Source organism: Toxorhynchites rutilus, chromosome 3 (genome assembly GCF_029784135.1).
Source record: "Toxorhynchites rutilus septentrionalis strain SRP chromosome 3, ASM2978413v1, whole genome shotgun sequence".
In the NCBI taxonomy this organism is placed as follows: domain Eukaryota; kingdom Metazoa; phylum Arthropoda; class Insecta; order Diptera; family Culicidae; genus Toxorhynchites; species Toxorhynchites rutilus.
The window spans coordinates 224,581,519-224,597,695 of NC_073746.1; the positions used below are offsets into that span (position 1 = coordinate 224,581,519).

General features: G+C 41.5%; 1 protein-coding gene across 1 annotated transcript in view; it reads left to right on the top strand.

Moving 5' to 3' along the window:
* The window catches only part of LOC129773969 (uncharacterized), a 50,011-nt gene extending 34,570 nt beyond the window's left edge, over positions 1–15,441 (top strand). The window contains exon 2 of the mRNA XM_055777648.1: positions 14,926–15,441. Within this exon, the coding sequence (XP_055633623.1) occupies positions 14,926–15,441 (516 nt within the window). The remainder of the gene's footprint in view (positions 1–14,925) is intronic.
* The last annotated feature ends 736 nt before the right edge of the window (positions 15,442–16,177 follow it).

A 16,177-nucleotide genomic window follows, 5' to 3' on the forward strand; every position in this document is an offset into this window, starting at 1 on the left:
GGAAATCGGAAATTTTGAGCAGCTGATCGGGCTAAATTTTCATTCTGGATTCATGACTTCATATCATGAATTCATCTCCATGCAGGTTAATCCTTCTTCGTATATTTCCAACCGTGTTTGTTTTCCTGACTACATCAATTCCTCTGTACATTTTGATCTGTTCATGAAGGAGAAAATCCATGAAATTCCAGATTATTTATTTATTATTTATTTATTATTATTAATCTTCGACCTAGTTGCACAGATCTTAAACTTAAACTACGTTCATTATTCGGTTTTTAAAATCATTTTTAGCCATATTAACGTCGAAACTGCTACTAACATTGTTGAACGCCCTTAGGCAGCTGCTGAATGGGCTGTTGAACCCATAACTTGTTCTATGTCTAGGAACGTTAATTAAAGGCAATTGTCTAAGTTGACGTTGAGGAACGTAAAACGAAACTTTTTCAAGTAGGTCTGGACAATCGATGTTGATTTTCAAAAGGTCGAATATGAACAGCCGTTGTGTCTGGGTTCTTCGTGCTGATAGTAACTGAAGGTCTATAAGTTGGCAGCGAGCCGCATAATCAGGGAGATTAGCCGGGTCGTTCCAGGGAAGGTTACGGAGGGCGAAGCGCACGAATTGCCTCTGTACACGTTCAATGCTGATCACTTGAGCAACGTGATAGGGTGACCAGATCGGCGAGGCATATTCCAGGGTACTGCGCACTAACGTACAGAAAAGCGCTTTCAGGGCATAGATGTCGGTAAACTGCGATGCGTTTCGGCGGATGAATCCGAGAACAGAAAACGCTTTGGCTGTTATGGTGGCGATATGTTCGTTGAACGTCAGCTTGGAGTCACTGACAACGCCCAGATCGCGGATGGACTGAACACGTTCTAGAGGAGTTGTGTTAATTGAGTAGACGTGATTGATCGGCGACATACCATGGGTGAACGTGATTACCTTGCATTTAGTGATGTTCAAATGCATACCATTATCGGAGCACCATTGCGAAGTGATGTTAATATCCGTTTGTAGCGCAGTACAATCCAGTGTTGACTTGATTACTCTGAATATTTTTAGGTCGTCTGCATATAATAGCTTCCCGGATGACAATCGGGGGCATAGATCATTTATAAAGAGAACAAAGATAAGAGGACCCAGTACGCTTCCCTGTGGAACACCGGACGCTATTTCAAATAATTCCGATCGTGCAGAGTTGAGTTGTACGAACGCCTTCCGGCCCGTCAGATAAGATAGTAACCAGTCCGTGATCCAGTTTGGAAAGCCCATGTACTTCAGCTTCTCCACTGCGAAGGCATGCGGTACAGTGTCAAAGGCCTTCGAGAAGTCGACATAAATAGAATCGACTTGATTCCGACGTTCCATTTCCTGGAACAAGCTGCTTGTGTAGCACATCAAGTTGGATGTTGTGGAGCGACGAGGAACAAATCCATGCTGGTATTCAGAAATCAACGGTGTTGCTGCAGCCAGTAAAACTTTATGAATAAGGGATTCTAGAACTTTTCCTAAGCAACAGAGTATCGAGATGCCGCGGTAGTTCTCGACTCGTTGCAAGCTTCCAGCTTTATGAATGGGGATCATAGAAGCAGTTTTCCACATAGCCGGAAACGTTTTCTCTTGCACGGATCGATTAAACAGTAGTGTCAAAGGCTCCACTAGAGATGTAACACAGTTTTTGAATAAAAGTGGTGGTAAACCATCGACTCCTGCTCCTTTTGACACGTCAAGATCTTCTAATACATTCCGCACTTCTGCCCTAGAGAAATCGATGAGGGGCAGATGAACATTATAGAAAGGCACATCTTGGAAACTACTTTGATGAATTTGAAGCGAGGTAGAGCTGAACACACTTTGAAAGTAGTTTGAAAACAGATTTGCTGCTTCTTCGGCAGAGGTAGCCGCAGATGAGTTGTAGCTTACGTTGTTGGGCACACGATTATTGGTTCGTTGTAGTTTTACAAATTTCCAAAATGTCGAAGGATTTTTCTTCAGTGATGACTGTGACCTGATCACATAATCGTAGTGGGCAGAGACAAGACGTTCCTTATAGCTGACTTCAGCTTGCCGTAGAAGATTTCTATTTTAGATTCTGTTTTAGATTCGAAGAAATGTTTGCGGGCTTTGCGGAGTCTGTTTCGCAGGTTACGCAGCTCGGCATTCCACCAAGGCTTCCTGTAGGTAGATCTGATAGCACGGCGACGACGGGGAACATTAGCGTGCAAGATTTCGAGTAATTTATCATAGAACAGCAGTACGTTCTCATCGACAGAGTCACCTTGGAAATAATTCTGCCAGTTTACTGACGTGAGTTCAACATTCAGAGATGAGAAATCACACCTCCGAAAGTCAAAATCGAAAGCTGCGGGATGCAAATCTACCTGGTCGTAAATGCAGCAATGGGTATCTACTTGCGAGACGAATGGTACGTGATGAACGTCGATATTCAGGAGAGGAAGTGGAGGTGCGAAAATCTCGAGATCGTCCGGTGAATCAACGAACGCCAAATCAAGGAGCCTACCATTGCAATTTGTGAGAGAGTTCACTTGTACCAAACCACAAGAAAGAATGGATTCCGTAATTGTAACTTCATGTTCACTAGATGCGTTTACCGGCAAAAGTCCATTGATTTCTTCGTCAAAATGCCAACGCAAATAAGGGAGGTTATAGTCGCCCAATAATAGAACGATATCATTTTCAGATGATCGATCACAAATGCTCTGAACGGCCGAAGCGTGAGTGGATTATCATCGATCGGGGATCGTTCCTACGATCTTCAATGCAAAGTATGGGCGTATCAATTGTGATAATATGTACTTTACTGATGGGTCCTCTATGAATGAGTCCACAGGATTTGGAGTGTTCAACGAATTTTTTAGCACCTCCCACAGTCTTCAGAATCCTTGCTCAGTGTATATTGCTGAATTGGCAGCAATACACTGGGCGCTGGACAGCGTCGCCTCACGACCTGTTGAACACTATTACATTGTAACGGATAGTCTTAGCTCTGTCGAAGCTATCCGTTCAGTGAGGCCGGAAAAGCACTCGCCGTACTTCCTTGAGAGAATACGAGAAATTTTGAGTGCTTTAACCAGACGCTGTTATGTCATTACCTTTGTCTGCGTCCCTTCACGTTGCTCAATTCCGGGTAATGAGAGGGCTGACTCATTGGCAAAGGTAGGTGCAATTGAAGGCGATATTTATCAGCGTCAAATCGCCTTCCATGAATTTTATTCTTTAGTCCGTAAAAATACCATCGCTAACTGGCAACGTAAGTGGAACGAAGATGAATTGGGTCGGTGGCTTCATTCGATTATCCCTAAGGTTAGCCTCAAACCATGGTTCAAAAGTCTGGACTTGAGTCGGGACTTTATTCGCACCTTCTCTCGACTCATGTCCAATCACTGTTCGTTAGACGCGCTACTCTTTCGTTTTAATCTTGCCGATGGCAATATCTGTGCTTGTGGCCAAGGTTACCACGACATCGAACACGTTGTTTGGTCGTGCGAGGTGTATCTTGTTGCCAGATCGAATTTAGAAAACTCTCTTCGGGCCAGAGGAAGACAGCCCAATGTGCCGGTGAGAGATGTGTTGGCTCGGTTAGACCTTGATTACATGTCCCAAATATATGTCTTCTTAAAAGTTATCGATCTTCGTGTGTGATTGTCCTTATATCCTTATATTCTCCTATTCCTTTGCCTTCGCGAGAAATCAAATCCCTTCTTACTAACAATAGAATAAGCTGAAATGTAAATACATATTAGATATAAGATAGGCTTAAGAATTGAGTATGATGAATGTGAGTGCGAATGTGAGTGTGAACATTGTCAACATATCCTTATATCCCTTCCTTTTCCTGAAAAAAATGTCACCCTTCTAAACTCGAACAAACCGCGAGTAATCGGTTCTCTACTTCATTAACACTAGAATTAATGAAAAATGTTTGTATATACTTGTAACAATACAGATAGGAGTTTGGCTCCTTTAAAATTATGTAACTGAGCCTGTAAAAATAAACGATTTAATAAAAAAATAAAAATCATTCAAAATCTTTCCAATCCAGTTACGTATCATTTGTAACTATTCCTCTCCCCCTCTCAAAGTGTCGACATAGTGTAACATACTTTAACAAGTTTTCATTCGTTTCTCTAAAGGTGTCAGTTTTACCCCGACAGGATGTCGATCTTACCCGCATTCCCACTTTTTGACGTAGGACTACGTCTTTCATTTCTATACCGGGGTGTAAAATCAAAGTTTCGAAAACGAAAGCGTTACGCCGGAGACCGAGATTTTGAGCGTTAATAGCTCCTAAACAACTGAACGAAATGGTATGATAAACACTTCATTCGAAAGATAAAATGTCTACGCGTTCTATACTTGTGACTTTTTGATCCAAAAACTTGTTTCAATAGTCTCAAAATTGTTTTCAAAACAGGCTATTGAAATCACCAATCGGTATATAAGCGAGCGCCGCTCGGAAATCCACTCAGTTCTAATTGAACAGCGATTGGAGCATATTGTCGCTGTTGTGGTGAAGCTCTTCGTTTATCATGAAAGCGCGGATGAACGGTGTCACCAAGAGCCTGTTTGTGCACCCTAGGCCAGAAGGGAATCCATCAGGAGGAGAGTGATGCCACAAACGGTTCCCCGGGAAGACATCGCTACACACACATACACGCGCGGAATTCTTTCCGTTTGGATGCCATTCAGCATTGAGAAAGTTCCGGAAAGATCTAATCTTTTCTGGAAAATAATCTGCCAGTTCCTCTGGGAATTTAAAAATACATTCATGTGAAAGAGTTTATTTGAATGTTTTCTATCCATGTAACACTGTGACCAAATATTTTTCAATCAAGTACTATTAACAGGTGGTTATCGAATTAGTATTAACCACTGGTGGGCTTCCAAAATCGAGGAAAATGTGGAAATATCTAATCGTTACTGAAAATAATCTGCCTCTGGGAATTTAAAAATACATTCATGTGAAAGAGTTTATTTGAATGTTTTCTATCTATGTAACACTGTGACCAAATACATTTGGTTGTGTGATTTTTCAATCAATCGCAATTAACAGGATAGCTTCAGAAGATTATTCTTCCCATCAGTAGGATATTTCCGTATCCAATATTGTATGCGCCCGCAGTCGATTATTGCTCAGTCGCCGAAAGTTCCGAGCTCAGAGAGTTCATTCCCCTCTAGTTTGCCTTCCAAATTGCCATCGTAAACCACACCTTCTCTCGATTCAATCACACACAAAAAGCATACTTAAGCGATATTCTGGTGGTGAGACACATTCATTTTTCGTGAGGACATCGACAAGACACCATCGTTGCCTAACGTGCTGGAGGAGGTGAACGGCGAAGGATCGACACATACACGCGCAGAATTCTTTCCGTTTGGATGCCATTCAGCATCGAGAAAGTTCCGGAAAGATCTAATCATTGCTGGAAAATGATCTGCCAGTTCCTCTGGGAATTTGAAAATACATTCATGTGAAAGAGTTTATTTTAATGTTTTCTATCCATGTAACACTGTGACCAAATATTTTTCAATCAAGTACTATTAACAGGTGGTTATCGAGTTAGTATTAACCACTGGTGGGCTTCCGAAATTGAGGAAAATGTGGAAATATCTAATCGTTACTGAAAATAATCTGCTAGTTCCTCTTGGAATTTAAAAATACATTCATGTGAAAAAGTGTATTTGAATGTTTTCTATCCATGTAACACTGTGACCAAATATGTTTCAATCAAGTGCTATTAACAGATGGTTATCGAATTAGCATTAACCACTGGTGGGCTTCCCAGTATCGAGGAAAATGTAGAAATATCTGATCGTTACTGAAAATAATCTGCCAGTTCCTCTGGGAATTTAAAAAGACATTCATGTGAAAGAGTTTATTTGAATGTTTTCTATCCATGTAACACTGTGACCGAATACATTTGGTTTTGTGATTTTTCAAACAATCGCAATTAACAGGATAGCTTCAGAAGATTATTCTTTCCTATCAGTAGGATATTTCCGTATCCAATATTGTATGCGCCCGCAATCGATTATTGCTCAGTCGCCGAAAGTTCCGAGCTCAGAGAGTTCATTCCCGTCTAGTTTGCCTTCCAAATTGCCATCGTAAACCACACCTTCTCTCGATTCAATCACACACAAAAAGCATACTTAAGCGATATTCTGGTGGTGAGACACATCAAAAATCATACTGATTTTAACCTCCGACCGAGAAGGTCGCGTTTTCTTTCAGCTCGGCAGTTTGGCGTTTTGGACAGCGGACTAGGACGTCTCCCCCTGGCGATTCCGAAGGAGTTAATTTTAATTATTTTTAAGTGGCAACAGAAGAAGAGTGGAAGAAAGCAACAGCTCGCGTCGACTGTGGAGAGCGGGCGCTTGCCGGCAAACCGGAAAAGCGCGCGCTTTTCGGCGTCATAGACGCCACGCCCCTTTTTCGGGCAGTGTTGGCAGTTCAACTGTAGTGTTGCTAAAATAAAAAATATATTTAAAAAGAATTTAAACACGCATACAGACAGTGAAGTGGCTGAAACAATTATCACAACAAGTGATTTTTTATAGTGATTCGCGTCAATTGGTGGTTTTAAAGTGCTTTACCGGAACAAAGTGAACTTTCGGGTACATATCCCACTAGTGAAGATCCCTCAGTAAGGAATTTTTTTGTGATTATCACACTTTTTTCTGCTGACTATATCAGTGATATAGTCAAGCAGAAGCATGGCTTCTAGTAGCTCCGGGCCTCCGGGAGGCCGGGCTACAAACTTCTACGAGGGCAGGCCTACCGAAGCCACCGCTCCACTATGGGCGGACCCCTCAAATGGCAACCTTCAAATACTGCTTCTCAGAGCTACAGGAGACAAGGTGCTTCCAACGAACCCCTTCACCGTGAGCAAAACCATCAATGCAGTTGCAAAAGATTTCAACAGCGCAAAACCACAGCGCGATGAAAAGAAGAAACTGCAATACATCTTGACAACTAGGGACGAGGATGTTGTCGGTAAGTTGCTTTCTATTACTAAACTAATAGACAACACCCCTGTAGAGGTGATCTTCCACCCAACTTTGAACCAACGCAAATGCGTTGTAACATGTAGAGACGTAATCGATTTAAAAAACGAAGAACTAGCGAAAGAGCTTTCCGATCAGAAAGTGATCGACGTTAAGCGCATAACCAGAAAAGACGGAGAATCCATTATTCCTACACCAACACTAATCCTCACAATTCGCGGAACCGTTGTTCCCGAATTCATATATTTTGGCTTCATTCGCGCTGGGACTCGGAACTACTATCCGAACCCCATTCTTCTTCTTCTTCTTCAATGGCACTTACGTTCCTAGAGGAACCTCGCCGTCTCAACGTAGTATTACTTGCGTCATTTTTATTAAGTACTTAGTTGAGATTTCTATGCCAAATAACACGCCTTGAATGCATTTTGAGTGGCAAGCTCTAGAATACGCGTGATCACAATGCAAGTCGGAGGAAATTTCTTTGACGAAAAATTCCCCCGACCAGAACGGGAATCGAACCCGAACACCCGGCATGTTAGTTATGACGCTAACCACTCGGCCAAGGGAGCACAATCCGAACCCCATGCAGTGCTTCAAATGTTTTAATTTTGGGCACACCAGCAAAAGATGCAAGCGCGAGGACCCGCTATGCAGAAACTACAGCAAAGAACATCCCAAAGACTTCGATTCTAAGATGTGCAACTCTCAAGCACTTTGCATCAATTGCCAAGGAAACCACTCCTCTTCTAGTAGGAAGTGTCCTAAATGGCTTGAAGAAAACGAAATAACTAGGACAAGAATAGATCGAGGAATCTCTCTTCCAACCTTTTCAAGCGTTTTACAAGATAGAATTAACAAAATACGGGCACCAATGGCCGGCTGCAAGTGCAAATGCAGCTGCGCCTCGGCCGCTTCGGCCGCTTCTAGTCGCGAAAGCACTCCCTCAGTTATGGACACAACCATGACCGAATCGTCTACCGAAAGTTCGACAACCGAATCAGATAGCGAATCGGTAATTTCAATGAATACATCCGAAGCCCCGAAAAAAAACAAAAGGAAAATAAATAAAGAATCATCTTCAGAATCAGAACAAAAATCTGAAGATGAAACCCAAATCAATAAAGAAAGAAAAAGAACAAAAAATGAACAAAGAACCACAACACCAACGAATAACAACAACACAACCATAACAAAAAACAGCAACAACAACGCACATCAAACAAAAAACAACAACAACAACGTACATACATCAAAAAACAACAACACACACACAACAAACACCCCAAAGACCTCCACACCAAACAAGAACAACAACACCCCGAAGAAAGCTTCTCTTTCCAAGGGTAAAGGACAATCGAACTAATCCTCTTTGGATAGTCCAAACACAATACGACTAAGACTTAGGAATTAGAGTTAAATCACTCTAACACATTCACTCCAATACAGAAATTCGGGATACAATGGAATATCAGAAGTATCCGACAAAATATTTTAGAATTGAAAATGCTTATTTCGAGCTCCAATCCTAAAGTCATAGCCCTTCAGGAAACTATGACACCAAACAACTTCGATAAAAATTTCATTCCAAAGTTCATCACATACCCTCAAAAAACGGAGTTGCAATCGCAATCAAAGATGGCACTCCACATGATCTTCTTCCCATTACCACTGATCTTCAGGCAGTGGTAGTGCGCATTAAACACCCCTCTCCAATCACCGTCGTTAGCATCTACATCACTTATGATTCCGATCCGAACACTCTACGCGGCCAACTGGACCATCTGTTCGCCCAACTTCCCGCCCCAATCATGCTTATGGGTGATTTCAACGCCCACTCATACGCCTGGGGAGGTGCATACCTCGATCGAAAAGGATCCATCATTGAGGATTTCATATCCGACCATTCTCTTCTCCTTCTTAACAACGGCCAACACACCAGAATCCATTATTCTGGTACTACTTCAGCCATCGATATCACTATAGTATCAGACAAACTATCTTCAAAACTTTCTTGGAACATCCACGATGATACTTGCGGAAGCGATCATTTTCCAATCTTCACTTCCTTCGGCCAAACTTCTCCAGAGTTTTCAACAAGGCCAAGATGGAAATTTGAATACGCTGACTGGGCTGGCTATCAGTTTGACATTAAAAACCGCCTCTCCGCTAAACGAGATTGGACAGCCAAGGAATTCTCCAAAGTTGTCCTAGAAGTTGCAATGGTGCACATCCCCAGAACCAGTGGCATCCCTGGCAGGAAATGTGTCCCATGGTGGTCGCCTGAGCTGAAGGCAGCGATCAAAGGTCGACGTAAGGCCCTACGCAAATTAAGAAAGGCCCATCCGGACAGCCCACTGAGACCCACTCTGCTTGCAGAGTTCCAAAGGGCTCGCAAAGAAGCTAAGACTGCTATCAACACAGCCAAGCACAACAGTTGGGTTAAATTCGTCAGCGAAATTAATCCCAACGCGTCAACAAAGGATTTATGGAGTAAGATTGGCAGGCTTCATGGAAAGAAAAGAAGCAAAGAATATAATCTCCTAATTAACGGTCAATACACCAATGACCGGAAAATCATCGCTGAGGCGTTTGGAGATTTCTTTGCTTCCGCCTCCTCCAATCAAAACTACGACCAAACCTTTCTAACCCACAAAACGGAATGCGAAAGAATTCCCATCGATTTTCATACCGATGTGGAATTTGACTTCAACAAAAACCTCTCCCTCAAAGAGCTCGATTGGGTACTGAACAAAGTCAAACAAGGATCCACAGGACCCGATGACATCAGCTACCCTATGCTTAAGAATCTACCCCATCTCGGGAAAAAAGCACTTCTGAAGCTCCTCAACAAAGTCTGGGACAGTGGAACCCTCCCCAGTTGCTGGAAAGAGGGTTTAATGATCTGTATCCCGAAACCAGACATGAACAATCATCTTCTTGACAATTTCCGCCCCATCACTCTCCTAAGTTGTGTTGGGAAAGTCTTGGAAAAAATGATCAATCGACGCTTAACGACTTTTCTAGAGTCAAATAAGCTGATTGATCCCAGACAATTCGCATTCCGTGCGGGAAAAGGTACAGAAGATTGCCTTGTAGCAATCGAAAAAATCCTAGACGACGCAACTGAAAAATTACACCACATTGATATTGTTTCCCTGGATTTATCCAAGGCCTTCGATCGGGCATGGAGGTACCCAGTGCTGAAAAGCCTTTTCGACTGGGGGATTCGTGGGAGGTTAGGTCTCTTCATTAAAAGTTTTCTAGAAAACCGGTCTTTCAAAACCGTTATTAACAACCACCAATCTTCTCTAAAAATCCCAGAAAACGGCTTCCCACAAGGCTCAGCACTTTCACCAACCCTCTTCAACATTGCCATGCAATCTCTATTCGAGATTATCCCGGACCATATAAAGATCATAGTCTATGCAGATGACATCACTCTTATCTCTACGAGCTGCTTCGGCTTAATTCAGAGAAAGAGGCTTCAAAAAACCTTAGACTCCATCCAAAACTGGGCTCTAAAAACAGGTTTCAAACTTTCCCCGGAGAAATCCAAACACATACATATCGGAAAAGCTCTCAGAAGGAGAACCTATCTTCAGCTCAACAAAATCCCGATCCCTACAATGAGGACATTGAAAATACTAGGGGTTACTTTCGACAAGAAACTCAACTTCCTATCACATTCCCAAAAGACCAAAATAGCCACCAGAAAAAAATTGAACATCATCAAGTCTATCGCAGGCAACCTAGCCTCTGGTCATAGAAAGACGTTGCTAAATGTTGTAAATGTTTGGTTGGTCCCACAAATCCTTTACGGAATAGGCACCTTCAGCCGTGGAGGGGACAAGGTGTTAAACACCATTCAACCAATTTACAATAAAGCAATTAGGCTCGCAATTGGCGCTTTTCCCACCAGTCCTACTCTTGCTGTAATGGCAGAAAGTGGGCAACTTCCCTTCACCCACCTGGTAACAAAAGCCATCACCAATAAAGCCATCCGTCACTTGTCACTCCCCGAAAGCGACCACAATGTCCCATTAATACATAGAGCTAAAACATGGTTCAAAAATCTCACGAACAAAGATCTTCCCGATATATGTGAACGTTCATCTGCGACGGGAAGAAATTGGAACGTCAAACCGCCGAACATTAACCTTGAACTTCTCAAGGCAGTTCGAGCGGGAGACCCTTCTCCAAAAGTCAAAGCCTGCTTCAATAACCTCGTTGCATCCAATTTTCAAATCAACCACCAGGTATACACAGATGGTTCAGTCAGTGCCGATGGAGTTGGATGTGGAATCTTTGAGAGTAGATACACTGGTAGCTTTTCTCTTCCACCGCAATGCTCCATCTTCAGTGCGGAAGCTTTCGCCCTTTTAATAGCTACCCAAGAATGCACCCATGAGTTTCTTCCTACCACAATATTCTCAGACTCAGCTAGCTGTCTCCACGATCTTCTAAGTGGAAACAGCAAACACCCATGGATTAAGCAAACAGAAGAGGCTGCTTCAAATAAAAACATCTCCTTCTGCTGGGTTCCTGGTCACTCAGGAATCCGCGGAAACACAGCCGCCGACATACTGGCCGGCAAGGGCAGCAAAATAGAACCCCCAGACATGCCCTGTCCTCCATCTGACATTGTCCGCTGGGTAAAACAGCAAGTCCGTGAAAGTTGGGACATAGGTTGGATAAACAGCCGTCCCACTCATCTTCACAAAATTAAAAATTCCACTCTCCCTTGGGAGGACCGTCTCAATAGTAGGGAAAGGCAAGTCCTTACCCGTCTTCGAATTGGGCACACTAACTTCACCCACTCACACTTGTTCTGCAGAGCCGAAAAACCCCAATGTGCTTGCAACGAAGCTCTGGTTTCCGTTAGCCATCTTTTACTTGAATGTCAACATACCAAAGATGCTCGAGTCCGACACAACATAGGTCAGAGTCTCCGAGATATCCTCAGTAGAGACGAGACCCAAGAAACCAATTTAATTGCGTTTCTGAAAGAAACCGACTTCTTTGGTAAAATCTAAATAGAAATACTAAATACCTTGGAAATTGCTTATTAAAGTTCGCCACTTCACAGTCATGTATGCGTGTTTATGTGTGTATACACATGTATGTACGGGTCGGAAGGAAGGTATTCATACATGTATATACACGCATTCAATAATAATAAATAACAAATAATATAATATATACTTTCATACCCACATCTATCTTCTATCCATTACATTATACTTTAATCAACTTCCTATTCCTACAGCCACACTCACCAAGGAGGATAAATTCATTAAATAAACCTCTCCATTTTTCAGCTATACTATATACCATTAAATTCAAAACCACTATATATTATTATCTATTCAAACTGTATTTCATTTCATTTCACTCCACCTCACACCCACTCCTCCCTTCTTTCCTTCCCATACCACTCCCACCCCCTCCCACTCCTCTAATCCCACCCAAATCCTTTCCACTCCTTTCCTTCCTATCCTCCTGAGAAGGGCCGTTTTGTTTTTTGGCATTGGAACACGCCTTTCGCTGGGTCACTTGTGCTTCGTTAATGCTTTGGTCCTCGGATCAGTAAATTTTTACTTTTCTTTACAGCATATATTAAATATCTTATGAAGCATAGGATCCCTTCCTACCTTCTTCTTTAACCGAGAGTCGAGCGGACAGATCTGATGAGTAATTTTTTTTGGTTTCCCTTTCGCCAGTCCCCTCTGGGCTGGTTTTATTGTGGCTCTTCACTGGGCTAGAGGCGAATGAACTGCAAAGTTTAAAGCCTCTTAAAAACAAAGAAAGAAGAAGTGAGACACATTCATTTTTCGTGAGGACATCGACAAGACAACATCGTTGCCTAACGTGCTGGAGGAGGTGGACGGCGAAGGATCGACACATACACGTGCAGAATTCTTTCCGTTTGGATGCCATTCAGCATCGAGAAAGTTCCGGAAAGATCTAATCATTGCTGGAAAATAGTCTGCCAGTTCCTCTGGGAATTCAAAAATACATTCATGTGAAAGAGTTTATTTGAATGTTTTCTATCCGTGTAACACTGTGACCAAATATTTTTCAGTCAAGTACTATTAACAGGTGGTTATCGAGTTAGTATTAACCACTGGTGGACTTCCGAAATTGAGGAAAATGTGGAAATATCTAATCGTTACTGAAAATAATCTGCTAGTTCCTCTTGGAATTTAAAAATACATTCATGTGAAAGAGTTTATTTGAATGTTTTCTATCCGTGTAACACTGTGACCAAATATTTTTCAGTCAAGTACTATTAACAGGTGGTTATCGAGTTAGTATTAACCACTGGTGGACTTCCGAAATTGAGGAAAATGTGGAAATATCTAATCGTTACTGAAAATAATCTGCTAGTTCCTCTTGGAATTTAAAAATACATTCATGTGAAAGAGTTTATTTGAATGTTTTCTATCCATGTAACACTGTGACCAAGTACATTTGGTTGTGTGATTTTTCAATCAATCGCAATCAACAGGATAGCCTCAGAAGATTATTCTTCCCCATCAGTAGGATATTTCCGTATCCAATATTGTATGCGCCCGCAATCGATTATTGCTCAGTCGCCGAAAGTTCCGAGCTCAGAGAGTTCATTCCCGTCTAGTTTGCCTTCCAAATTGCCATCGTAAACCACACCTTCTCTCGATTCAATCACACACAAAAAGCATACTTAAGCGATATTCTGGTGGTGAGACACATTCATTTTTCGTGAGGACATCGACAAGACACCATCGTTGCCTAACGTGCTGGAGGAGGTGAACGGCGAAGGATCGACACATACACGCGCAGAATTCTTTCCGTTTGGATGCCATTGAGCATCGAGAAAGTTCCGGAAAGATCTAATCATTGCTGGAAAATGATCTGCCAGTTCCTCTGGGAATTTGAAAATACATTCATGTGAAAGAGTTTATTTTAATGTTTTCTATCCATGTAACACTGTGACCAAATATTTTTCAATCAAGTACTATTAACAGGTGGTTATCGAGTTAGTATTAACCACTGGTGGGCTTCCAGTATCGAGGAAAATGTGGAAATATCTAATCGTTGCTGGAAAATAATCTGCCAGTTCCCCTTGGAATTGAAAATTACATTCAAGCGAAAGAGTTTATTTTAATGTTTTCTATCCATAAAATATCCATATAATACATTTGGGTTTGTGATTTGTCAATCAAGTACAGTTAGCAGGTTAGCTTCTGAAGATTATTCTTCAGAACACGGTTTTTCGTATCCTATATTGGATGCATAAAACCTTGTACCTCCAACGTAACGCTCTCGTTTTCGAAGTCCCCCAAATATTCATTTATTCATTCATTCAGAATGGATTTAGATTCAACTTCGAACAAATGATCTCTAAATCAACTATAGTCCTACGTCACCCTTGCGGTTATACCATAGATATAACCCACTTCCTGTTTTTCAACTAAAAACATCAATTTTTGTATTCAACCAAAATTCTAGTTCTACTGAAAAAATGACCAACAGATACTAAAGAATAGTTCATTCTGAGTTTAAAAGAGATTCTGTAACGAATTGAAGTCGAAGAAACAAGGGAAGTCCAGGAAATATGTGAACATCCATAAGGTCTCGGTTTTACCCTGATTTCCCCTACCTTAAAAATGTTCTAACCTATGCGCACAATGTGCTTTCGATAGAGCATATTCGCCATATAATACCACAAGCAGACAAATCTCAGGTGCAGTCTTATTCGTAAAGTAATGGTCCAATGAGGCATGCTGGGTAATTTTCCAAAAACTACGATAGAGAATATCCAAATTAAACGTTCGCATGAGAAGTTTTTAAATTACATACCAAAAATACCATTGTTGTTTGAACGCAATTTTTGATTATTATTTCTCATTTCATAGGACGAGTACTGCCTCAGCGTATCGAAAAACATATTTGTCAGTAGATGGGAAAAGGCTAGATTAGTACAAATGGCACAAGTGATTAGTAATCGCCACGAAGAACTGCGAGAGAGCACATGCAACGCGGAAGTGGAAATGCGGAGTGCATTAGAAGCCGCTGTTTTAGTTGACCATTTCTACACGGCGCAGCACTGTAAGGTTCAGCAAGATTGTGACATTTGGATGGAACGATTTGAACGTGAACTGAAAGAGCTGGAGGGACGTTTGCAAAAAGTAAGAACTGCGAAAAAACAGTGGGAGCAACTGAAGATAGAATTTGAATTTGAAAAGGAGGAAATTGAACGGTTGGAGCGGTTGGAGGTTGAGTATCCCGAACAAATTAAGGACACGGAAGCGTGGCTGGAGAACGTGTTGATAATCAAGGTGAAGCAAAGACCTAAAAAGGGTACGAAGAGAAAAAACAAGAAGAAGAGTGGCAACAAACGAAAGCTCCTGGGGAAACGAAAGAAGAAATAAAATGTTGAATATCTGTTACAAACTGGATGCTCTGTGAAATGCGTTAAACCGCATAGATGTTCACTAATTACTCTAATTACAAAACCAACAGATTACTGATTTACTCACTAATTACGAAACCTGATTTATATTTGCCACTTAATGAATCACCTATCAATGAGTATTATTCCGTGCGATAAATCAATTATCCTCCGGTATTGATTAAATGTCCGCATCACTACTCCTGCAGAGCGGTTGTGATAGAGATCGCATTGTTTGTCGTTCTTCCACCCAGCAACTACAAAGCACCACGCAGTGTATTCACAGAACGATAGAAATCAGTGTGGCTCTGACGTTTTGAAGTGCCTTTTGGTTTGCCGTTGATTTTGTTAAATTGGCACCGTTGGTTCGCCTCTATTGGGGTTTATGCAGGATTCATGTTAGACCCTACTCTGATGCACTAATAATCACAAATTTGTAAATCCATTTCGATGAACTGAATTTACTCTACTCAAGTGATACTGTTGTCCCATTACATGCAATAGTTCAATTAGTAAATTATGTAATTGCACGAGTAGTAAGAACTTGACCTATTTGGTGAAGGATACCAGGGCAGAACATGTAAAGTCTGCTTCATTTAATATTGGAACACAAACAATTGCGTGTAGTTCAGTCATTTATTAACGAATTCATAATTTGTTTTTCATACAAATGTAGCATTTTCTTTACTCTTTCATAAAAAAAAAAATTTTCCTTG